This window comes from Condylostylus longicornis, unplaced genomic scaffold, assembly GCF_029603195.1.
Source record: "Condylostylus longicornis isolate FDR11 unplaced genomic scaffold, ASM2960319v2 ptg000013l, whole genome shotgun sequence".
Classification (NCBI taxonomy): domain Eukaryota; kingdom Metazoa; phylum Arthropoda; class Insecta; order Diptera; family Dolichopodidae; genus Condylostylus; species Condylostylus longicornis.
In genome coordinates, this window is record NW_026577982.1 from 8,417,380 (window position 1) to 8,444,951 (window position 27,572).

At 23.7% G+C, this 27,572-nt stretch overlaps 3 protein-coding genes across 4 annotated transcripts in view; 2 read left to right on the forward strand and 1 right to left on the reverse strand.

Moving 5' to 3' along the window:
* Positions 1-16,981, forward strand: part of LOC129605519 (tumor necrosis factor receptor superfamily member wengen) — a 28,272-nt gene extending 11,291 nt beyond the window's left edge. Inside the window, exons 2-5 of one of the 2 annotated variants that reach the window (XM_055515329.1) lie at positions 2,183-2,575; positions 3,446-3,662; positions 12,671-12,817; positions 15,779-16,960. In XM_055515329.1, coding sequence (XP_055371304.1) covers positions 2,183-2,575; positions 3,446-3,662; positions 12,671-12,817; positions 15,779-15,846 — 825 coding nt within the window. In that variant the 3' untranslated portion in view covers positions 15,847-16,960. Of the gene's footprint in view, positions 1-2,182; positions 2,576-3,445; positions 3,663-12,670; positions 12,818-15,778 lie in introns of both variants that reach the window. The other variant, XM_055515330.1, reaches the window with a different exon arrangement.
* Positions 16,982-22,466: 5,485 nt separating this feature from the next.
* Positions 22,467-23,158, reverse strand: LOC129605274 (signal peptidase complex subunit 1). The gene is made up of 3 exons (XM_055514924.1): positions 23,029-23,158; positions 22,821-22,967; positions 22,467-22,754 (listed from the first exon to the last, which is right to left on the reverse strand). Exons 1-3 carry the CDS (start codon positions 23,050-23,052, stop codon positions 22,647-22,649), a joined length of 279 nt encoding a protein of 92 aa, XP_055370899.1. The 5' UTR covers positions 23,053-23,158; the 3' UTR covers positions 22,467-22,646.
* Positions 23,159-23,679: 521 nt separating this feature from the next.
* On the forward strand, positions 23,680-25,773 carry LOC129605273 (40S ribosomal protein S16). Its single transcript, XM_055514923.1, has 5 exons — positions 23,680-23,744; positions 23,820-23,861; positions 24,145-24,276; positions 24,465-24,579; positions 25,535-25,773. Exons 1-5 carry the CDS (start codon positions 23,736-23,738, stop codon positions 25,678-25,680), a joined length of 444 nt encoding a protein of 147 aa, XP_055370898.1. The 5' UTR covers positions 23,680-23,735; the 3' UTR covers positions 25,681-25,773.
* The last annotated feature ends 1,799 nt before the right edge of the window (positions 25,774-27,572 follow it).

A 27,572-nucleotide genomic window follows, 5' to 3' on the forward strand; every position in this document is an offset into this window, starting at 1 on the left:
TATTAAATAGTTTTATATGGTTGGAATAGGTCTAACACATACTTATATATACGTATATAATATATATAAATACGTGAAACAGTAGCGGGCCTCTTACAATGTTATTGATTATGGAAATTCATTTTATATACAACATTTATTCATTTAACTTTCAATTCTGTATATTGAAAGGTTACAAATCTTTTGTTTTACACTATGTGCCTAAGTATAGATGTATTTTTTTAATATAGTTTTATAGCGCTCAATAAATAGAGTTGTTAATATTGTTGTATTGAAAAAGTATTGATGAAAAACAAATTAATTAAAAATTCTGTAAAAATTTTGAAAACTAATGGTGTAAGTGGAAAAACCATGACCATGGAATAGATCTATACATGTCAATCACTTATATATGATTGTGTATGTGTGCGTTCTTATGCATATACATATATATAGAAAGTTTTGGTGTACAAGGTTTTATCGAAGAGTTTCTTAATTGGGATATTGAGATATTTGAGCAAAAATATTATTAAATGTGTTTGCAGTAAGGACAATAGTTTTTTAAAAGTATGGTACAATTTTCTAGGTCTTTTAAGTTGCAACTATAAACAACAAAAATGTTTAACTGTAAAAAATCATGCTATATTGAAGCCATTTCGCAGGAACAAACTGGTTGTCTTAGATTATACTGGTTATAACTGGTTGTTTAGATTAGATTAGATAAGATTTCAAGAGTTGGGGGTCACCTAACAGACTGAATAACTGCAGTCTAAAAGACTTTTTTTGACATATCAACTTAGTTAGTCATAATACCACGGATCAACCGTGGAGCGAAATTTCACGAACCTTAGTCGCGTAGCTCTGCAGATGTAGAAGCCGCTTTCTACGCAGGAGTTCACAGAAAATGTTTAACGCCAATTCCTCCTCCTCATGGTAGGATCTGTAAGGCAAGCCCTAACTTGTTAATGTGGCAGTTGAGCCGGCAGTAGCCAGTAAGAAAACCAAGTAACACGCGAACACCGTCTTGTGCCCAGTTCCATTTTTAGAGTTATCCGATTTCCGTTTTTAGAGTTATTTAGAAAATTAGATGTGTTTGATCCTATTACTTAACTGTAGCCTGCTTCATGTAAATAATTTTGAAAATTTATTATTAATTATATGCATAGTATATTACATACATATACGTGTATATAAACATATTCGTGTGTATGAAATTTTTATAAAAGGAAGCAAATAAACAGGAAGAAAACATAATTTTAAAAAAAATACTTTTGTACGTATGTATGTCCGAGGTATACATTACTTATTGTATAACACACGCGTCGATTTAATGTTTTGACATACGTAAATACATACACATGCATAGGTGAGCTTTATGCGTACGTGTATAGTTATTTATTACTTGATTTATTGGGCATATTAATAAATTATAAAAAAAAAGTATTTTCTAGTTAATAAAAAATTAAAATGATAAATTGGCATAAAATGATAAATTGGTTGTTCATAATTTCTTTGTTTACATAATCATCGTTTAAAATTCGTACAATGGTACATTTTATTAATTATTTATTACGATCTCGTTTCTTAATAATTTACAAATTATTTAACTAAAAAATAATTCGACATAAGTTCTAGAAAATATTTTTGTTTTTTGTATATTGCGAGGGGTAGCCAATCATCTTGAATTTAAAACTGTTTTAAAAAATTAACTTTTTCAAAATTTCAAACTATAAATTATATCCGTAAGAAGAATGATACAAATTGTTTCCTTTAAAGCTCAATATCAACCGTATATCGCAATGAAAGTTCACAAATTTAAAATCGGTCTGGTCGATTGATTACGGATTATCACGACACTGTTTATCATTATTTGAGCAGTTTTCGCGTAGAAAGAAAGGGAAACTTGCGTACCTTTATTAAGAGATACAAAAATTCTTCAACGATCCGTGGTTTAAACCCAAAGTTTTTGATTTGTAAAATAATTAAACTCTGTTGTGACTCTAGTCTGCCGAAAATCTTGGAAATTATATTATGATTGCCATACTGAAAATTATACTTATGTACTATATGTCAATAAAGTAAAAAATTTAAAATAAGTAATTCAATTCGATTAATAATTACAAAGAAAATTAATTAATATTAAAATAAATTATTTTTTAATAAAATTTTTAAAATTAATTATTTCTTTCCTTTTCTATTTCAGTTTAATATGCCACCTTGGCTAGTAATAATATTTCAACCGCAAACAAAAATGGATACTTCAAATAATCGATTAAGAAAAGATTTATTATCATCATTATTATCTTCATCATCATCAGCATCATTAACAATATTTAAATTAAATAATTTAGTTTTAATTATAGCATTATTATCAATATTATTATTTAATTGTACTTTATGTAATGGATTACCTTGCCAATCAAATAGCTGGTGGGATTCATTAAATAATCAATGCATTCCTTGTACAGAATGTAATGAAAGTGAAACAATTGTATTAAGACCATGTCAAGTACATCAAGATACAATATGTGGTTCAATACATGATTTAGAAATTGATTATGTATTTTCAGCTAAAACAGAATCAAATTGGAAAGATGTAAGTATATCTACATTATTACTTATATAAAATTATTTAGAATTATAATTAAGTTTCACAACAATTAATCAATAATTAATAAAATAATTGAACAGTTAATTAATTTTTGTGAAATACGATCTCTGATTCAATTAAATTAAATTGATACCATTGATTTCGTTAAAAATACATTGCGTATTTGATTACGTTAAAATTGTTGAGATTAATTCGAGTGGAATCTGTCTATATTTAATAAGTTAGAACAAGGAAAAATTAATTATCATCGAGTTTAATATTTCTTATATTTTGATTACTTCAATTTAGCTGCAAATAAAGTTTTTGAAGAATAAAATTCATAAGCTTCTTTGGAATAAATTTAATTTCCAAAACTTTAACAAAAAACAGTTCAGAGTTCAGGACGAGCTCAATATACTGGGCATTATTTTGGTACAAATTGAAATTTTCTTCCAAAACTGAGATTTCTTCAATCGAATGACTCTTTCATTGGATTTTATTCAACACAAAATAATAAAGTTTTGCGCTTAAATTTTTTTAGAATTTTTGTTTTAAAAATTCTCTATTTATTTTTTCTTTCAATTTCATTGAATAAACACTATTTTTAATTAATTAAATTTTATTTACTCACAAAAAATTATTTTCATTTCTGATTGAAATTGTATTGAAAATTAAAAAAACAAAAACAAAATGTTTATAAACAAATTTTTTGTTTAAATAAATAAATTATGTATGAACGCCCGTTTCAAGGCTAAATAAGTATTCCAAAATTTCAACAAATTTTAAATTGGAATAAAAAATTTTAAATAATTTTTTTTTTAATTACAATTATTGCTTTTTAATAAATTTGAGTTTTATTTACTATTAATTTTTCAGAGACGAAAGGATGGTGAAATTATTAGGCAAGATTATAATAAAAATAATAATGAAAATTTATCAAATTTAAAATTAGAAGATGAAGAATTAGAAGATTGGTGGGAAATGTTCTTAATAGCAATTATTATTATATTTTTATTATTTTTTATATTTGTTGCTTATTTATCATTTCATCATATGAGACGATGGCGACAAATCGAAAGACGATTAGATAGAGGTAAGTTGAATGTATTAATCAGTATATGTATATATAAATGTATATACGTATATGTATGTAAATTGAAATTTATTACAATTTAAGGTAGAAATGGAGTAGCCAGGATATCATTTTTTCGTATATAATAAGGATTTCTTTTTTTAAGTTGTATTCGGTTTGAGAATTCCAATTTGATTTGTGGAATAGCTTTATTCAGTAATATAATTTATATAATTCTAATGGCTGAATAAAAATGTGGATAATGGGTATAGTTTCGCTGAATAAGAAAGTTGTTGTTATAGATCTGCAATTGTAGGAAAACGTTCTTTGAAATTCATATAATTTTTTTAAATACTTTTAAGATACAAATCATAGAAATGGTATTTATTTGATCGAGGTGCTTGTTGAATAATGCATGCCAGTATATCAAATTCGTTAAATTGATAATAGTCATGAATTATTGTATGGCAGCAAATAACTCTTTTACATGCAAATTTTAATTGTAAATTTGTTTTAAATTATTTTTTCATTCATAATGTTAAAATTAATATAATTTTGTATCGGCATACAATATACAGTCATTCACAATCAATTGCAAGCGAATAGAAATTAAGTCATAATTTTCCAAGTAAATTATAAAGTAAACAATTCAGACAAAAGGAAAATCGCAGAAAATCTCAGATAAAACACATTTCATTCATAAGTTTAAATGCTTGCATTACTTTTAGAAAAATAAAAATTTACTATTTGGAAAAAAAAATATGATTTGTTAATATTTATATTAAGCGCGATCAAATCGACAAGAGATATTATAAACAATACAAAATTTGTTCGTATAAGCAAATACAAATTTGCAAATATGAATAATTTGTTTTTATAATTTTATTATGGAAAATTGAATTATAAAAAAAAAATCGCTAAATTCGCAGTAATTGAGAAGTGTGGAAATTTTTACAATTTTGTTTCAATAGACGTCGTCATTCGCGCACATAGTGTTTTTAATTCATTAAATTTTCATTGAATAAATTTGCTTAAAAAAAGCAATATTGCCATTTATTTTTGGCATGCTGTGTGTTAGTAAAATATATACATACATATACTGTTTTTATGGACTCTATCACTGTGAGAGCGTGTTTTTTTTTGTACATTTCAATATTAGAAGGGAAGCACCTACATAAATATTAAATTTATATTAAATTAAAAAAGTAAGACACCGGAAATTTGAGAATATAAATTAGAAATTAGTAATTTTTAGTGAAATTATTGGAACTTTTCTAACACATACAAATTTAGTTATTCAAAATTATTGATTAGACCATAATTGGTATATTTTTTTTATTAAAAATTTAAAATTCTCATAATTATTGTGGTTTTATCGTTTAGGTTTGACAAGGTCTAGTTATCTAATAAAAATATAATAGGAAAAATTATCTGAATAAATACGAACTGGAAAAGTACAAAAGACTAGGTATAACTAGGAGTAGAAATATTAGGTAGAACTTTTGCTTTTCTATTAATTGAATCTAGAAATTCTAGAATTAAATTAATATTATTTTCTGTCAATTTCTATTAATTAACACAAAATAGTACTAAGCAAAAATACGCCCGCTACAAATACTAGGTAATTTTATTTATCTCAAAATAATTTCTTGATTATTTATTACTTCTCAATATACAAACCACGTACTACATCTGGAATAATCTTTAACTTTTCTTTATGAACTTCATATTTGGTTTTGTTTTCCATAAAAGTAGATAATATAAAAATCTTTTGTCGGTTTTCCCTTTTTTTTTTTGTTTTTGACGGTTCCGCTCTTAAATAACGGAAATAAATCACACTTAAGATCAAGAAGTAATACAAAAAATTCTTCATCTTTTTAGAATTTGAGAGGGGGAATAGTACCATATTTCGTTCTAAAACAAAAAAATGGGGTTTTTTAATTATTTTTCCTATAAAGAGATCACAAATACACATTTATTCAAATTTAGAGATAACAAAAATATGTTAAAAATATTCAATATTTACGGTAATGTTTCTGAGTTATTGGTTTTCATCAAAGATCTCAAAAACCATTTTTATAGCATTTGATAGAATTTCACAATAATAAATGTTAATAATAGAGAAGTGGAAATAAATAAAAGAATTGTATTTTTAATTTCTTAAAGTTTTCTCTTTAAAGATTTCTTTAATCTCAAATTACAATTTTTTAATGAACTATTTTCAAATAAGAAAAGAATTCTTCCGGACTTCCACCACTAAAATTTTTCAATTAAAACTTTTCAAATGTATAATTTTTCCGACAGGCGGCGGCACACTGCTACTGCACCCAACTATAAACTTAAAATGAATTGTCATTAAAATTGTTGTTTTTTTATTTTGTGTAAACTTTCAAATGTTTGGATTCAAATGAAGTTTTATTGTGAAATGTCGGCTTTTTCTTTTTGATTGATTGAAATTTTCACATTATTATTTTTTAACATACAAGCCTTTTAACATATTGTACTTTGATAATATATTTCGTTATGTACAATACTCATATAGCGGCAATTTCAACTTAAACTCAAATTTATTAAGAAATAAACATTTTTAAGTTCTCATTAAAATGGAATAATTATTGATAATTTTCTATTGAAAAATATTTTACCAGCATTGCTCTGTGCTATGCATTTTGTCTGCATTTTTTTTTCTTTTGAATTTAAATGCCAACTTATTGTCAGATGTGCTTTATGTGTTTACATGGTGTTTCAATTGTGAATGGTTTGTGAAATATATAATAATAATCTTGCTATATTTTAGAGAAATTGAAAATATTAGTTACTTTTGACGTATATTTATGTCACTTTTGACATAGAAATTTGTGGGTTTACAAAACAGCCAAGTCTTAAACTTTTGAATTCTATAATGGAGAATTTTGGGATAATTTCATTTATTTTCTTACTTCTCAATTTAATTTTTTTTCCTTTCGTTTTTAGTGAATTTTCTCTTGAAATGTAACTTGCAATGGCACCCTGTATTGACAAAATATTTTTTTTTATATTTTATTTTATTATTGGAAATTTTTCCTTTTTCTTTTTGTTAAAATGAATTGCTAAAATTTGAAAGGTAAATTTTGATTGAAAACGTGAAAGAATTTCTCTTGAAAGTTTATAAAGGTACGAAACGTAATCTGTAGGTGTATTTTATGAATAAAATGTTTAACATTAAATTAAACGTTTAACATAATATTGAAAATTATTTGTTTGTTTGTAAATGTATGTGGAAATACTTAAGGTAGAATTTGTGATCTCTTACAATGGTTAGCAATATTTGAAAATGAAGCACATAGAGGTACGCTATATGTATGTACATATATACACATATGAGTTGGCGTTTAAATTGATTTTGAAAATTTTTGGATAGCATAAAAAAACACTTAAAGTATACAACATGCTCACCTCATACAAATGAATGTGTAATTGAAATCGTGTTCTTTCTTTACAGAGATTTACATTTATAGAGAACGTAAAGAATAACGAAATAAATTAGACTTGATTTCTTTTATATGTAGATCTGCATTTCTTTTAGAAATGTAAAATTTAAATAATTTTTTTGGGGATATTCTAATATTGTTCATTAAACTAGGTCATTAAAATGTTCAATAGAGTTATTAAAAATAGATAAAATTGGGGAATTTTCACAGCGTTGTTACATAGTTCAATAAATGATTGTGTTTAGATTTCAAGTGATAGTTTAATTAAGTAATCAGTTACTTAATGTATTTAAATGAATAAAAATTTTAGGACTTGCTTATTTTAGATAATTCGAGTAATATATGCGAATGCATAAAACTACAATGCGAACTCGACATATTCAGTAACAGTAAGTTTTAAATTTTTAATGATCAAAAACTGGTGTAATTGGCGCTGCTTTTAAGTTTTTTGCCAATTCCTGGAATTCTTTACATTCGGCATTTTTCTAATGGCCTAAAATAATTTTTTTTGTTAAAAGCATAAGCTTAATTTAATTAACTTTTTTATAGTATGTAGACGACATAACGTCGTATTATCTGCACACAATATGTATTGTACCTAAATCTGTTTTTCACCCACATTTTCAACTATAAACAATCACCTAATTTTTCCTGTTATCTACGCACATACACATATTGTTAAAAAAGTTGTTTCCTCTTTAACTTTTCTTGTCACATTTTCCTATTTTCTAATTGTCTAAATTTTCAATTTCTTTGCAATAATGTGGGAGAAGTGAAAGAGGTAAAAACCAATTTATTATTCAATAAAATTCTTACAACTTCCTATTTAATAATTTTAATTTTTTTTTTTATTTAATATGGAAAACAGAAACGAAAAACTGCTTGTACATTGTACGCACATTGTTAAAAATTTGAAAATTATTTTTTTTTCTCTATTTATAATTTTTTTTTGACAGAAACTTTCTGTGAAATTTATACTTTTTTGTCCGTCTGAATCAACACTTGCCAGCTTTCTAAAAAAAACTGTAGAAAAATTACTGAAATTGTGACAGCAAATTGACAAGATCTTCTTTTATTTCTGTTGCTCCCATTGGATGGTTAAAAGTAAAGCAATTTTAATTTTTCCATTTTAGTGAATGTGTTGTTTTCTGTCATTCATTTTCCTCTAATAAAGAAGAGTTCTAATGCCGAATTAGAAATGACATTACTTCAAAAAGTGGAACACAAAATAGACCAAACTGTTGTTAAACCCGAATATAACTAATTAAACTCATCAAATTTATACTTTTACATAATTTTTATTTGATAAGTAAATAAAACTCCTAAAATTTAGAATGAAATTGGAAAATATTCTCAATGTTAAGTAACAGCTTCGTAAGTAAGCTTAACCAAGAAAATTACATAATATTTTCCCCAAAACAAAATTATTAATTGCCAAAACAAATGGGAATACTTTATAGTATTTAAATATATAAGCGTATGTGCAAAAGTCACATTTTGCATGAAATGTCATAACATGTGCATACAAAGTGAAGGTGTAACCACTCACGACTGCAAACACAAATTAATAAATTTATTATAGGTTATGTTATAATATTTTTTAATTACTTGTAAATGATTTTATATTACATACTTGTGTATAAAATATTAGAAATTTTGTTATATGTGCATACATATACGAATCTCCCTACAAGATATGTATATATGCACTCTATACACTTTTAAGACGTTACTTCAATTGCAGAAGCATATGCTTTTTAGAATGATTTGGTATTGTGCCGTGTGCGTATATTTTGAAGTTTACTAGAAAATAGACGCACACATATATATGACTATATACGTTTGGGTACTTACAATTATAATAATATTTGAAGTGACATTTAATATTACGGTGCATTTGTTAAATCATTAATATTCTAAGTGGTTTCCGGTTCCACTTGAAAATTTTTTCAATTTTTATAAAATATCTTTAATATCTAGTACCTATAAATACAAAATTTAATATGTATAAAAGTCTACATGCATATAACAAGAAATAAGGTAAAGAAATTATGAAAAATAGTGAAGTGAGAAAAAGATGGAATAAAGAAGGTGTGCATGAACTATTTTTGTAGAAACATTTTATGGAAGAATGAATATGATGAGCTCGTTGATAGCTGATAGTTTGAAGATTTACGCATTTACGAAGAGAAATTATTGTTGTTTTGAGATTTTTTTTTTTTGGAAGATTCAAAAAAAATAAGAAAAGTGAATAGAAAAAGAAGAAAAATTTTTGAATTTAAAAATTTTTTTTTTGTATAAAATTGACAAAAAAATAAAAGGAAATAAAAAAATCGGAAGTGGAAGTGGTTTGGAGGATTTCATTTTGAATTTTTGCTTATTGCTTTTTTTTTTTTGTAAATTTAAATTTATTTAAAATTTCTAAACACGAATAGTACCTATGTTATTTTGAATAAAATTCTGAAATTATAGAATTTTTGGAAAATGATTATTAACAATAAATTGCAGTAATAGCGTAATACGATAAGAGAAATTTGACTCACTAAGAAAAGGCCATATTTAATTAGGTTATTAACATAATTATTTTATAGTTAAAATAGCCAAACAATCTAAACAATCCATTGTTCCATCCCACCTAGAGAAATGTGGAATTAGAGGCGTGAGGTTGATAAAGAGCAATTTTTTTCGAAATTAAATGCAATTTAATTTTTCAATTACCAAATAGCAATTGGCATAATATTCGCTCATAAGACTGTAATATATGTATTTAAAATTAAAGTGATTTTATCTCCTATATGGCTGTTGATTTGGCAACACTAGCAATAAATATGATTGATCATTAAATTTACTCATTAAATAGGTATTTGTACAAATAATTGTAGTTATGATTGATTTACACGGTATTACGCATTCACCTTTTTATTTTTTTGAAAATTACCATAAATCGGAAATAGAGTTTCCTTTTCAAAAAAAAATAAAAAATTCATAGGTATTTTCTTCTATTTTTAGAACTTTATTCTTTTTCCTAAATTTGATAGTTTATCAAATTGGTGTGGGATTTGAATTGTTCTTGAATATTTTAATAATTTTTTTTTGTACTAAGGTATTTTTCATTTTGAATTTTTTTTTCCCGAAATTTTTCAAAATATTTGACCGTGATTTATATTAAATATATTCTAAAATAGTTAATGAATTCAGAATATCAAGGAAACTTCTCATTTTGTTTGTTTTTTTTTTTCTCTTAAGACGTGACATTCAAAATATAATCAAAAGGTATGAAATTATAGAAAAAGGTGAAAGAAATTTGAGGAAATTATTAATAATTTTTTTTTTCTGTTGTTGTTTTTGGTTTACGTTTCCGTATATAAAAATTTCACCGGATATTGAATAATAGTTGAAGGTTAATTGAAAATTTTTATTTTATTCTACATATATTTTGTAAAATAAATATTTATACAATTTAAAAATTTAGATGATGATGATTAGTTGATTAATGAAGCTTTAAGAAATTAGGTCAATCATTTAGAAATTTATACTTGTATTTTTCTTATAATGAAATTTCATATTTTTAAGTAATATTGCGGGATTTAGAAAATGAATATCTTTTATAAGGTTTAGTTTTTCTGATTTATTTTCGATTTATTTGATTTATTCTTACGAATGCTTATAACAATCTATTTCTTTCACTCTCCTTTACGCAATTAATGTTCAAATTTATATTATTCGTAGTGCGGGATATAATACTTAGCGTAACAGTGAATTGTATTATGCTTTCATATTGTACTGTAATGCTCCAATTTTATTACATTTAACAGAACAGGCTTTAACAAGAGAGTTTGAGTACGAAATGGTATGTGAGAAATTTTTATCATCAGGCTCTCCGTGTTATTTATACATATGCAGTGTTCCCACTCGGTAAAAACAAAATGTATCCAATTTCGAGAAAAAAATGTATCCAAAATGTATCCAACCTCGTAAAATAGCATTATTATAATAAGTCGTCTTATTTTGTACAAATTAACCCATAATTAATATTAATTTGCTTCATTCCACAATATGAGTTTTGTTTTTTGTAGTAAATTCTTTAAGAAATCACATACAACTTCTATTATATTTTAAATGTGAAAGTTAAGGTCAGAAAAAACATATGCATATATGCCTTCTGTAGTTGTTGAACTATGCGGTAAAGACGACTGACCATGAAAACGGACAAATTTTAAAAAATATGTACACCCAATGCATTTTCTATTACATCTAGCTAACATTAAAATATTTTTGGTACGTTCTTGTATAAATGTGCTAAATTTGAATACAGGAAGAGGCAGTTAATAAAGCATCTTTTTTACTTTCTTGTAAAAAATTCGGAAACGTGCTTAGAATAGTCAGCAAATAACATTTATTGAAGATAAAGCAACTTCGCGATTTAATATTAGCAGCATTTCAACTGTTTTGTAATATTTATTTAGTGTTTGAAAAAAAATGTATCCATATTTCAGCAAAATTTTAAAATGTAGCCAATTTCGGCATTTTAGCAGATTTGAGTATCTTTGTATCCAAGTTCAAATTTAAAGCAAAAATGTATCCAAATGGATACAATTGTATCCAAGTGGGAACGCTGTACATATGTCTTGTTATTTACATTATTCACATTGAAAAACAACATGTTAAAGTCTAGAGAACTTGTACTGCAATGATAACTAAAAAAAATAATTCTCTCAGATAACTCTCTTATATAAATTGTAAAGCAAGCAATATATAGAAAATTGGAGAAATAGGTGAATGAATAGCCATAATTATTATATTTAATATGCATAACGTCGCTGAGAGAAAATTAAATTTTGTGTCTTTGATTAATTATTGTTTTTTTTTTTTTAATAAATTCCCTTTATTACAACTGTTTAATGATTAAAAAAATATTTGGCAATCAAGTTTTATCACCTATTCAGCTACATTTAAAATTACTCCGTGATTCACCAAAATATTTTTATTTTTTCGTATTCTAAAATTTTATACTTTGAACATTCAAAATAATCAAAATTAAATTTTTATTATCAAATATTTTTCTTTTGCTATACTGAAAAAATCTAAAACTATTCCCAAAAAAAATTTTTGATGGAATTCTTTTTATGTCCGTGTAAATTAATATCTTTCAAGTTTTATTATAATAAAAAAAAAATTCGTCCTCAAAGGTGTTTTCAAACAATCACAAAATACAAATCATGCCACGCACATATACAAAATGAGCCCAAGAGATAAAACAAAAAAAAAATTTATATAAAAAAATTTTTTTCACCACTTTGATTAATGTTTTTTGCGTGGGCTATACACAAATTAAAAAACATAAATGTAAAAATAAAGAAAAATAACATAAAGAATAAGAAAACAAGACATTTTTCTTAATCTCTCTTAAAAACATTAATTTCTCATAAATTTATTAACTGGCTACTTATTTTTTATTTACCTAATAAAATTTATTTAGAAAAATATTTAAATAATGTTTTTTAATTTTTTTTTTTTTTATTTTTCTTCTGTATTTTTATTTTTCATTTGTGGTTAAAGATGTTGAAGAACTGTCAGCTAAATTAATGGCTAAATTGGCTAATGTACAAAATATCGAAAATGGAAATTTTATAATTGAAAATCCAATAAGAGATGCAAATGTTCGACCAGTACAAGTACATTGTGTCGTATTAGATAATTTTTTTGGTAAGTTTTAACCTTTTGTTTATAATTTATATACATATTTAAAAATTATGTATGTATGTATTACATATTAAAGTAATTGTAAGTTCAAATTTAAAATAATTTTATATTAATACACAATTCAGCAATTGAAATTCATAAGCTGAATAATGTATTAATCCCGTATTGCTCTAATTTTAAAGTTAGATTAGAGATAATCTTATACTAATTCAAATGGAAAATCTGAAACATTATTTTGCAAATATCATTAAGTTAAATCGTCATAACACAAAAAACTAGAAAATAATATAAAATTTTTAGTTACATTGTTTTCATTAGTGAATATTGAGCAGTAAAGAGAAAAAATTGTCTGCGATATTAGAAGTATAATATTTTGAGTTTCATAAATTATTATCAAAAATAAATCAGTGACGTCATTGCTTCCTAAAATCTATATTTTTATTTAATAATTTTAAAAATTCTTATTATTTCCATTAAATTTAATACTTATTTTATAATTTTACTTTAATAAAAGCATTTAATTGAAATTGAAATTTTAGAGTGACAATTTACTTGTCTAATACAAAGATTTATCATACATACATGTAATACATTCAATTATCATACATTTTTTCGTCTACAAGTTGAAAATACTTGGGTCTCACTATTATGGTCAATCTATGGATAATGTAGGAATACATTAAATTTTTATCCTACGACTATAAAGAAAAATTTAAATAAATTTATTTTAAATAGAAATCAATATAAATAGAATCATAACAGGTACATATAATTTTAATGGTGTCATGACTTATTACATTTTTATATACTCTGAAATATATGTAGCAAATTAACATACTCGTGTATTATGTTTGATTTGAATTGATGTATGACCCGGTAATGATTTTCTATAAATTGTTTCTTATTCCCTTTAGAAAATAATAAAATATTTGTTATTTATTATTTTTATCTATATTTTTATTTATTATATTTAAATGCTAATTTATATATAGCAAATTTACTGTCGTCATGAACTGCAATAATGCTATAAATTGAGGGTCAATGCTGCAAATTATTATGTTAAAATTTTTGATTTGTTTTATGTTGATTGAAATTGAATGTTTTTCATGAGATTCACTTTCTTGTTTATTATAAAAGATTTCATGAAAAATATAAATTTTTTAAAATTGTTATGGCATGGAAGAAATGAAGTTCGTTTAATTGGGAAGAGAGGTTCATTTGTTTGTAAATTTTGAAGCTTTATGTCAAAATTTAAGTTTTCAATTTCTTTTCTCAAAATAGAATCGTCGCAGAGATGGATTGATTAATAATTGCATTATTTTGTACTTGTTAATAATTATTATAAGTTTAGTAATTAAGGTCAATTACTATAGAAGAAATAGTTACGAAATTTTTGAAATTGCTGATTGTGTGTTTGCGAAATTGTTTCGAATTTTCGATAAAACAGAAATTTCAAGAGAATTAATAACGAGATTAGCTTCGCATTCTCGTTATAATTCTCTTCGCAAGATAAATAAACGAAATTTCAAATTTTTAATATCATTTGAATATTATTGGTATAATACGGAAGAATTTTATGAGTACATTCAATTTTATTTATTCCTGTCAATTTACAAAAACTTTTTTTTCTTAACTTTTTCTGTTTTCATTGTAATTTACTCATAATCCACGAATGTGATATTAAAATGAAATTCGATTGAAATTTGAAGGATTCTCTTTTCTTACACTTACATACATATATACAATGTACATAAGAATTTAAGCAAATTTTAAGATTTCTTATAAAGACCAGACAGATATCAGACTGAATACATATACATGCATCTACATCAGTTTCTTTTTTATTAATGAAATTAATTTAATTATGTATGTTGATCACGTATTTTAATCGAGTATGTTAAATAACATTAAATAACATTAAAAACTTATGCAGGATATTGAATATTAAATTAAAAAATTTTTAAAGAATATACGTAAAATTTTAAGAATTCAAGTTAAAACTCTTGAGGATTTTAAACTCTTAGTTTAATATAATATTAGCTTTTATAAATATATCTATATGCAAAACTGATGTAGATTATTAAGAGCGAAGTAATAGTAAAATTTTATTTTCATTCTTTATTATCCAAAGCCACGAAGGATTTTGTCTTTTATCATTAATTTCTTATGCTTTTTATATTGAGAGTGTTATACAATTGATTTTTTTTTTAAGAAAAATATAATTGCATAATCACAACACTATTTGAGCCCTAAAAATCTCAATACATTATGTTCTTTAAGGTCTTTTATACAGCTTTATACAGTTTCTATTTCTCTCGATTAAACAAGCAAGAGGATATTACGTGTTTTTCTTTCTATATAAGTGCAATTGCAAAAGAATAAAATGCATTAAATTTGATTATACGGTTTCATTACTTTGGGTAATAAATATTTTTAAAGTATAATTGGCGTTAATAATTGAAAATATTTTAATATTCAAAAATTGTTGTTGAAATTTATATACACATATGCTTTAAATATCGATTTCCTATAAATATATTTTAATAAAATTGATAAATTGTTTTTTGAGAAAAAAATAATTATAAATTGTTATTTTTTACATATTGTTTGAGTCGAAATGAAATTTTACTGTAGGAAATTGAGGAAGAAATTGCTTAAAATTATGAGGAATTGTTTAAAAAATTAAGAATTTTTAAAATATTTGTGATTAAGAACATATATATATATATATATATTTTTAAACAAATTTTCTCGTACATTTAAACTCATTAGCTAGGATATCCGCCTTAGGATCTGTTCTAAAATTCAAAGTTTGTTCAATAATATTTACATTGGTCATTACATGATTACATAAGTGATTAAGTGATTATTAAAATTTTAAAATTAAATTAAGTCAATAGTATAATAATTTAATAAATAATTCAAAAACAATTAAATAATTTTTTCTTTATTTTTTTATTACAGCTGAAAAAAATCATATTGGTTTACAACATCCTGGTAATTTATATATCGAAGAAACGAATACAAAATAGTTTATTATATAAGTGTATATACTTACACATACAATCGTATATATAATAAGAATTATTATCATTAATATAATGATTTAGATTAAAAACAAGTAAAAAACGATTAATTTTATTTTTATATATATACATACAAACGTACCTATAAAAATAAGTAAAATTATGTTATAACTGTATTGTATTATACATATATAAGAGACTATTTAAAACTAAATTTTAAAAATATTAAAATTATAAATTCTTAGAAATTTTCGAATTGTTTTGAAAAGTTTATTCAAGAATTAATCGACCATAATTATTAAATGTATAGTTTATTTTTATTTAATTTTGTAATTTTTAAGAAAATCTCTTTGATTTCACTGAAATATACATAAGGCATTTTCATAAACGCAGTATGCCAAAATGTAGTGGAGGCTGAAAATATAGCGAAAATATATAGTGCTATGTTTGTGTTCATACACAAAAAATGTTGCTAACATGACTAAATTTTTGAAATATAATAGCAAAATTATTATTTGTAGCACATTTAAATCATATGAATTGTTCTGATTTTGTAGAACACTTGAAAATATATTGCATATTTATCAGATTATGTTTTTGCAGTTATTGTTTTGCAGTATTGCGTTCATAAAAATCTCTATAAGAGCATGTTCTAAAATGAAAATTTATTGTCAACTTGACTATTTTAATATGAATACAATTTTAATTCCTGATGAATAAAGTACAGTTGGCAAATTAATTTTACATTTGGGTAAATATGCCTTCTTAATTTTTAGATAAATTTATAAGATCATTAAATTCATTTAAGGAACGAACGAATATAATACATAATTTGAATATGATATCTATTTTATTCAAATATATTAATGATATAAATAGTTTTAAAATAGATACAAAATTTATAACATATAAAACGAATATACTGCTTTGGTAAATGCGTTCTCTGAGCAGTATAATTTAAATTCAAATTTTTAATTTTTTAAAAATATCACATATTATATAGAATTATGAAGCTAAAATCGTTTTACAACAATTCAAAATTAAAAATACTTAAAATTTCGTTATTTAATTAATGTAAACTTTATATTAATTAACAGTATTTATATCATAAATTTAGTATTTGGAAAAAATTTAGTACTGTTCATCTAGTATACTCATATTGTATAACAGCCATAAATATGTTATTTTGAGCAAAATTCATATTTAATTTTTAATTTAAAATTATATATGCAATTATATATTTTGTTTACATTATAAAAACTAAATATTATAAATAATTTCAGAATATTTAATTAATAAAGTAATAATTATTAACAATGAAATTATTTATGAATTTTATGTATGTTTATGTAAATATTAAAAAAAATACACAAAAATTAAAATTTGTGTACTAAAAGTTAACTATATTTTGTACTATTATTAATTAGATAAGATTATACTAAAAAAAAACTGTTATACAGCTTAATATATTGTCGGTATATATACATAATAAAAATTTTAAAGAAATTTTTATTAAAAAATTTATGTAAATAAAATTTTTTTTTTTTTATATTTTGATAAAATTATAATAAATTAATATATTATAATTATTAAAGTAAAATTGAAAATTAACATTATTGTTTAAAAATATATGAAAAATAAAATCAATTATAAGAATTTAAAATTGTATAAAAATTTCTTTTTGATTTTAAATTTACAGGCTATTTAGATTTTAATAAACAAATTCTTTCTAATACAATTCTTACAGATCCAAGATTTGAACTATTTGAATTTATTTGATAGCCTTACATTTTTCACAAAACTTTAAATTTCTGGTATTTGAAAATTAAACATCTGGTATTGGAAAATTTAAAATATGCAAAGTTTATTATACGAGTATGTAATACGTATACCTATATTTTTAATTTATAATTGATCATGTATAGCTTTTAGCTTCTAATTTGAGCATATTAATTTGTATTACTATTGATACTCTTGCGAAGAATTTGGTAGTTTCGGTAGACCAATTTAGTTAAGATATAACAATTACAGTTGAGTAAATAATGATCAAGCTAGTTAAATGATGTCTCAACTCTCAATAATCAATTTTAAATATAATTTCTCATTTGTGAAATACGAAAATGTTAGATACATAATATCAAAATATATATACACAGTTTTTTACTTTATATAACGAATGCTTCATACAGAGAACAACTATCTATTAAACAAATAACTATTTACTATTCATAGTAAAGAATAGTTTGGCAGCATACTATTCTTTATTCTATTTCGTAAATTGGTCATATTAAATCTCTGTATTAAGAAGAAGTTTCATGAGATTTTTGATTGTAAAAAATAAATGTGTATGTACAATTCAAATAACATATTCAAGTAAAAAAATATAATTAATTTTAAGTATACATATTTAAATTAATATGCAAAAACCTAAGTAGAAGCTATAAGTATAAGAAACTTATTTTTATTTTTTTATTAATACAATTGCATGAAGTGCTGGGACATTTCACTATGAAATTCACTATAAAAACAAATCTCATAAACAAATGGCAGATGTGCTGCTCTTAGAAAATTGAATAACAATTATTATTTTTGTATTTATTTACATTATATTTACTTAATTAACATAAATTATATGATCTAGAGCATTCTCAGGCTTAAAATGACAACAGAAATGACCTAAACGTTATTAAGATAATGTGAAAGAGATTTGAAGAGAAAAAAATCTTATTATGTAAGAATCAATTAAGTAGATAAAAAATCTACTTGAATTTTCATTTTTTGTTTTTTTTTTTTTAACTGCAGAATTAAAAATCTTAAGAGTTTTTCATATTCTTTTAAAATATTTTATGCAATGCATTTAAATGTAGGGTGGATCAGTTAGAATTTAAGTTTTACGTGTAACGTGTAGGTTTGCTTTGAATTCAATTTTTCGCTATAATCAGTAGCAGTAAGCAATTTTTACTCATATTTCAATAAAAATATAGAATTAGATGTAATTACCTAAAATTATGAATAATGCTTGATATAGTGTAATAATACCGATTTAATTTCTTACTCTTCCCTTAATCAGAGAAAACGTATCGCATGGCTTTTCACACTTTAATTAGAACAGGACTTGGAGATTACCCTATCGGCTACTCTTAAATCGACCTCGATTTTTTTCAAAATTGCGATAATGTTGATATTGAAACCAACCCATATCTCTTATAAATTTTTGTAACCACGCACAAGAAGCACCAGATAATTCAACATTTTAAAATTATTACAATTGTCCACTCTAATTAAATAGAATAATCTCCCGTCTTGTAAAATTTTGCAAAATATTTTAAGTTTTTACTAAAACTTTTTCATATTGTGTACTGGAAATATTTTTCATGGAAATTCTCAAATTAAAAATAATTAAATATAATTGACTTTGATCTTTTTCTTTTTTTTTTGTTCTCATTGTTTTTTTTTCTTCTCATTTTTACAGAAAAGTCAATTGTATAAACTGTAATAAATCCAGAATATTCGTATGTGCAGTGAAAATGTAAACAAAAAAAAAGTAGATGGTATGCACTTTATTTAAAATATTATAAAGGTACTCTTATAAATCATGAAGACATAAAATAATAATTACATATATAAAGAATAAGATGTCTAGATTTAGTGTATAATACTTATGTACTTAAGATGAGAATATTTAAAATTTAAAAAATAAACATAATTTTATATATGTATACACTTTGCGTTTATACTACTTTGGAATATAAGAGATGCGTTTATTGAACGCTTAATAGTAATTGAGTTTTTGTAGTTATTTTATATCAGATTTTTGATTTTATTAAGAGAATTTAATATAAAGATATTAAACACTTGAAAATATTTTTAAGTAATTTCATTGACTTTATTATGAGATGGTCATTATTATATTATGTATTATGCATTTGCAATTAATTTATTAACTTGAAATTTTTCTTGCAGATTTTGATCAAGTGCTATATCAGAAAATTTCGATGTTACATTTCAAAAATTTAAAAATTTTTTAGAAAATTAAGAGTACCTACAACATAATATTTTTAAATATACAAAAAACCTTTTGAGTACCTCGTTAATTTTTCGCTTAAAAAGTTGCCGAATAAAAGTATCGTAACGAAAAAAAAAGCAAGCAAGTAAGTTATTCAATGGAAAACAAATATATGAAATCAAAAACGTGACAATTATTTTAAATTACATATTAAAAAAAAAAAATATTAAATTTTTTTCATTTTATGAACCCCAAAAATGGACAAAAAAATCATATAACATTTAAATAAAACCAATAATTTAAGGCATGTTCAAATATGCTTTTAAATATGTTAATGAAATGGAATTTTTTAAAGTGCCAAACTGATGAATGGTTTAATCAAAAAGAAAAATATGTAGGTACACATTGTATAAATATTATTTTCATAGATCATTGAAATTATTGGAAATTTATTTTAGGAATTTGACTGTAATTGAATATGTTTCTGAAAATTATTGCAATTAATTTGAAATAATGCAATCCTGAAATTGAAAGAAGATTATAAAATTTAGGGACAGATAAAATGTGAAAAAAGCCATTTAAAATAAAAAATAGATCCCGTGGAATAGATTACAGGGATTCAGGTCTGCATTTTTGACTTCAACGTTGACGTGGATAATATATGAAAAATTTTCAAATTTGAGAATTCTAATTTGGTATGCCAAAAATATTACAAAGGATTTGGAGTATCAAATATTTGAATAAAGTTTTTCTAAAATTATTTTTTATTTTAAGTCTTGCTGCTCGTTAAATACACATAACTACTCAAATATTAGAAGTAAATGAGAATAATTTCCAAAAATTAGATGAAAAAGAAATTCAATACAGATACATGAGCTAACTATGACTGATAATTAAATAGACTACAATGAGCTAACAATCTAAAAATAAGATTGGAAATAAAATGACTTGATTCGTGTCGAAAACTTTATATCGGGTTTCCATTTCTATTTTATAAAATATTACCATGCACGTCGCTTTTCTTATAAACATACATACGTATATCCATATGTAAAGTAAAAGACAAAAAGTCGCAAAAATTTTATTTAAAATTTGTTTAAAATTTTGATCACGTTTAATGAAAACTTTTAATTTGGGTTAGAAATTGAATGTGTTATCTATGAAAGTCCTAGAATAATTGAAAAAAAAAAAAAATTTTTTTATTTAGTTAATCACATTTTTATTGTGACTTGTCGCAATTATAATGTTACATAAATTCCAAAAAAAATTGTTTAAATTAGAAACTTATTGAATATGGGTGCAACATTTTTGCGCTGAATAATCAAAGTGTATGTACCTACATAATATCTCAAATTTGTCTTTATGTTAATTTTTTTTTAAATTTAATGATTATAAGTTAAAAATTGAAATTAATTTAAGTATATTCCCAATTTTTAATTCCCAACTTGTTAGTACCGCATATAATTTTTAATTTAAATTTAAATACTTATGATTGGTTGTTTTTAGTTTACTTTGAAATCAGTATAAAAAATAAAAGCTCAGAGGATATTAGCGATACTCTACAACTCACGATGGCTGCAGGACGTAAGTCCTGTATTTTTACGTATTCGTAAGATGTAGTTTATCTATCCATTAAACATACATTTATAAAGGTACAGCCAGATAAGGGAAGCATTCAAAAATAATTAGAAGTAAATACTTAAAAAAGAACCCTAAAGTAAGTAATTTAAGCCAACTTTTCTCTATTAAACTTATAAATTGCAATAGTGTAAATCTAAAAATAATTTTACAAGGCTAGGTATATACATATGTAGATATATTGGTTGTGAATAATATGCCTGTATACATATTGGAATATCTACGTAATTCTATTTTTGGAATTGTAAATAAGAAACAAAAAGGTTGTGCAAGCAAAACTGACATGCATTCAATTTTTACGTTATTTGTATATTATTTATTAGATATTTTTGCATGTGCCATTTCAGATGAGGCAGTTTTAAAACAGATGTATCTTATATACATCTTTAAATATAAAAATGAAAGATAACTGAACATTTTTTTTCCTAAAAAACACATGTTTGGTTATGATTTTAATTTTATATTTTTTTAAATATAAATGATTTGTGTTAAAAATACTAGATTTGAATGCCTTGATGTGCTCATATAAGCAATAATGTAAAATTTCTTTCTGGTTAATACTTAAATAAAAATTTCGAACCAAATGCGTTGGATGAAATTGATTTTAAAAAATAAATGCATATTGAAGTGGTATTATTCAAATAGCAGCCGTGAAATAATTTATTTAAATTGCATACATTTCGGATAAAGCTTTCTCATTTTGATCACAGGAATTTTTTCATTTTATTATTATACCTTGGCTCTTGTAATGGTTTAATTAATAGATGAGACACAATAAAATTTTCAGGTAATAAAATTCAAATTTTATAATTAAATTTCAATAAATATGAAATAGTTGAAATGATCTGACCCAAATTGTTAATCATTTTAAAAGTATTACAAATAGCTTCTACGTTCTAAAACTTTTCAACTGGAATTAGGTACTTATTTATAGACTGCAATACAATCCATTAAGATTAATGCAAATCAAATCACGTTTATAAAATTTCGTACAGGCAAATAATAACCATTTTATTTTAAACATTTTCTTCTTCTATTTTACTTAAATTAAAACTGTTTATTTTTGTAACCACTTTTCTTTTTTTTTATTCAGGACGAACATTCTTTCAATTATGAAGTACATAAAAATATTTATTAATAGAATGGAATGATATTTAGTGGATTATTTTTTCTTTTTCTTAGAATCATCTGAATTAGTTTGATTTTCGTAACGTGGCTTTTGCCAGTTCAATGGTTTCCGCCTATAAATTGGCCATGGTGGAATTGTCAACTGAAATGGTAATATAAAGTATGCATATAGAATTTTGAAAATACTTAGGGTTTATTTCGATTTTACCAATGATGCTAAAATAAATCCGGCTCCTAGTATATATACTGTTTGTGAAAATTGTTGTATTACAGCACCCCAAATCAAACCAACAATACCGAATAAAGTTATGATGAATCTAGAAAGCTTCTCTGCCTTATGTTGGCCTTCAAAATCCTTTAATAAAATAATTTATTTAAAATAATAAATTAACATTTTATTATTTTTGTTTATATACCATATGTGTTTGAATATTAAACATTTTTGATTTTAGTTACTTATAATAATGACTTTTATTAAGAACAAAGTTTACACATCAGCGTTTAACCAAAAAAAAAAACACTAAAAATTTAAAAGGGGAAATTGACAATTTGTGTGACAGTTTGTCAAATTTTCGTTATTTTCAATGATTAGGTGGGAACGGAATTATTAATTTAGGCGAAACGAAAAATTCTTGACGAAATTCAGATTTATTTTAAAAATTAATACAAATAATTTGTTGAACTTTAACGATTTGAAGAAAAATCATTTTCATTTACTATCAAATTTGTACTAAAATAGTTTAAAAAAATATTTATATGTATCTAAAAATATAATAAATATTCAAAACATTGATAGAAATTTGAAACATGCGAAAAATCAGACAAAACAAGATATTTTTCGATATATGTAATTAAACACGTTCAATAATCTAAAATAATAAAATATCACACAAAATAATAGTAATAAAACAAAAATGAAATTTTTAATTGAGAAATATAGTTAAAAATATTGTGACAGTTTGCCAATGCGAAAATAGGATTCAACGATTGTCAAAAATGACAGTTTGACATTATGAGAAAATTTTTAAATCATATTTTAACGAATGTTTATTGGGCTTAACGAAACTTGTTAAAAAACGTGGAAAAACGAAGTTCTTTCTTTTCCGTCAAAACTTCAAGCAAAATGCAGAAGGTAAAATTTATCTTAAAATAAAATTTTAAAAAGCGGTTTTTAAAATCTATTTAATTTTAAATATTTTAATTGCAGAGAAGAGAACCAACTCACGCTGTTCAAGTGTTCGGTAGAAAGGTAAGAAAAAGTGAATATTGCACAAGTTCGATAATAAGTAAATTGATGCCATTTCTTTAAGGTTAGATTTGGTAAATTTCCCTTTACTGAAGTTAATTAAATTTTAATTCTGTTAAATTAACTATCGATTGGGGGAAAAATCAACTCAACTTACCTTACCAAATGTGTACTAAATCATAGTACATGCTTCATATAAGTTAAACATTTGAAATTTGTGCAAAATTTTCATTTTCTATACAATTTTATAATATAAGATAAACTAATTTAATATTTTTGAATATAGAAAACAGCTACTGCTGTAGCATACTGCAAACGTGGTAAGGGACTTCTCCGTGTCAATGGACGTCCTTTAGATCAAATAGAACCTAAAGTTTTACAATACAAATTGCAGGAACCATTATTATTACTTGGCAAGGTAAGAATATATTAAGGGTTTCTCATTAAATATGTAAAGTTGTAGTTTTCCAGAATGATGAGTATTCTATCCCGAAAATGAATTTTTTATGTAAAATATATAGCACTGATTGCAACTATAATTGCAATTTAAATTTTTACTAAGCTTATATGAAATACGTAATGAAAAATGTATATTTTTTTTTGTAGGAAAAATTCGCCGATGTTGATATTCGTGTAAGAGTAAGCGGTGGTGGTCATGTTGCACAAATATATGCTATCAGACAGGCCATTTCAAAAGCTTTAGTAGCATTCTATCAGAAACGTAAGTATTTTTTTTAATGAGTTAATGCAATATTTGCCCTTTCTATACCAGATTTTCGTGAACTTTCTTAGCAGTTTACGAGCGAAAAATGAAAGGAAGAGAAAAGCTATTGCTACTAAACAATTAATATAGTATTTTTTAAAGCTATATTAGATGTGGTAAATTCAACAAAATAACTTGATTAAACAATGTTTAATTGCAATATAAAATATAAATTAAAAATTACAATCAATTACCTTATTGCTGGATATAATTCATATTCTATGTTACATTTTTCAATTATGTGGACAAAAAATGCTTTAGCTATTCATTTTTTTCAAATGAGATCTCCAGGTTTTGCAAATCGTGATTGACATACAACTCGATTGTAAAAACCGCTTGCAAGCTTAAAAAAAATAGATGTACTACAACCTACCTACAACTAAATTGAGAAATTTTGAAATATGAACACGCATAAGGCGTTACTCGAAGTAATATGTTATTATCCAAAAATGATGCTTTCAATTTAGAATCTCAAATTTAAATGTCGATTTGCAAATTGATGGAAATATAATAGCTTTTCTCTTAAATTTTTTTTCTACGACCGTTTCTTTACAAAATTACTGGGTATTATGAAGAAGGGCTATAGTGAATTTTTTAATAAACGCATAAAGGAAATTTTATTAACTGTTAAAATACAGTTTCTCTGTTAAAATACTGTAATTGTTGAAGAATTTTTCGTGTATAAAAAAAACCTTCTCCAGATTTTTGTTATGGGAATATACCCATTTCGAAAGATAAATGAAGGAAGAAAAATGAAACATCTTACCAACCAAGCTTACAAATATGTCTGATTTGGGTGAAGATTGTTCGACAATTATTTATGTTTCAAAAATTTTCTTAAAAAGAAATTACAAACAAACTTTATCTTTTACTATTTAAATAAAGATTAAAATTTTTCTTTTAAAAATTTCAGATGTAGATGAAGCTTCCAAAAAGGAAATTAAAGATATTTTAATTCAATATGACAGAACGTTATTAGTTGGTGATCCACGTCGTTGTGAACCAAAGAAATTTGGAGGTCCAGGTGCACGTGCCCGCTACCAAAAATCATACCGTTAAAATTCTATTCCATATTGTATGTTTTTAATTGTATCGTTATTTAAGACCCTAAAAAACGATAAAAAACAATAAATATTTCTAAGAAAAAGAAAATATTTTTTAATTTAGCGAAAACAAAAAAAAAAAAAAACTATATTTTACCACTAAATACATTATGTATGTACATATATGAAATTTTTTTGGATTATGTTCATATTACCATTCATCAAAATTTTTAATTCTAATAAAAGAAGAAACTGCTTTCTCATAATGTAATCTTTGAGTATTAAAATTGTTAGATATTTTAATTAAAACATTTTTGATTAATAAAAGTTAAGACATTTTATTAAAAGTTAAGACATTTAAAATGGAGTATTTATGTCCTGTGCACATATTTTAAGACTATGTTTTGGCAAGTCTTAAATTGCATACATAATTGATTTGCTATTATATTTTATTTTATTTCATTATGTCTGCAGATAACTGATGTACCTACCCATCTACCCACCTTCATTTTATTTTACATAAATGCATTGCAGATTTTTTCGTACTTAAAAATCCTTTTCCTTAGAGAAGTACATTGGTAGTATATGAAAGATTTAATTATCCCTATTTTAGTTTTTATTAGATTAATTGCCCTAATTATTGTAAGACTCAAAAGTTAATTTCAAATTTAATTCTTATTTACTTTTTAAATTTACAAAATTTTTAAAATAATAAATTTTGATCCAGCTATTAAACAAAATTTTGCATTATAAAATTTTTGCATAAAATTAAAGAAATAAATGCTAAGATAAATTCATTAAAATAAACGATACCTTTAAGTTTTTATTTCAGAAACAATAAGCTGCTGAAAATCTGCATATATACTAAGTTAATTTTAATACATATGTAATAATCTTGTAATGTTTGACTATGTAGAAGCCTACATACATAATAACCTTATAAATGATCATATACGTGCAAGAGTATATCTACAGTATATATGAGTATATATATGTATATAAATCTATACCCATGTTTATATATGAAACAGGCATAATATTTCTTTAAAATTGATCGTATTTAAAAAAACCTTTTTATCATAAGTAAGTATTTTTTTCCCTTCTCATAGCAATTAAAAAAAATGTTGCGGCGACGAAGAGCGGGTGTTGAAATTTTGTAAGCGTGAGAAAAATTTTGAGTATTATCGATTTTAAATAATTTTTAATTAGGTTCACAGTATAAATAGGAAGCAAAAGAACTTATAAAATTTCTATAAAAATATTATGAAACCCATACTAATCCCGAAAGTCCAATAAGAATCTAAAATGAAAAAAATATTTTCTTTTCTTATTAAAAATGTTAAATGTATACGCTTGACATAATATGCCTTAAGAAAAAAAAACTAATTAACCAAGAATATAATATTATAGTTTGTATGTATAATGTTGAAAGGGACCCAGCTCATGCTTTGGTATTATATCTTCTTTTTTTTTTGTTATTGCACAAATGAGAACAAATTTGAATTTTTTTCCCAATTTCTTTTTTACCACTTCAACAATTTTAAATACAAGAGATCAAACAAACGAGATTGGATGATTGATCAACGCCTTTTATGTTATAAAAAATAGAGAAAAAAAAATATAAGAATTTTTTAAACTGACCAGAAAACACAAAAGAATTAGAAAACAAAAAAAAATATGCCTATGTCATCATCATGATCAACATAATCATCCGCTTATAACAACGTCATTCGGTTCGATATGAATAAGGCATGAATTATAATCAGTCTACATTTTATTTATCCATCATCATAAGATCCCCATATCGATCATCAATAATTATGTTTTTTCTTTTTTATTCCTTAATGTTTCTTTTCCTCTTCTTATATAATTTTTTTCGTTTTAATTAACAATAGGCATTAATTATCA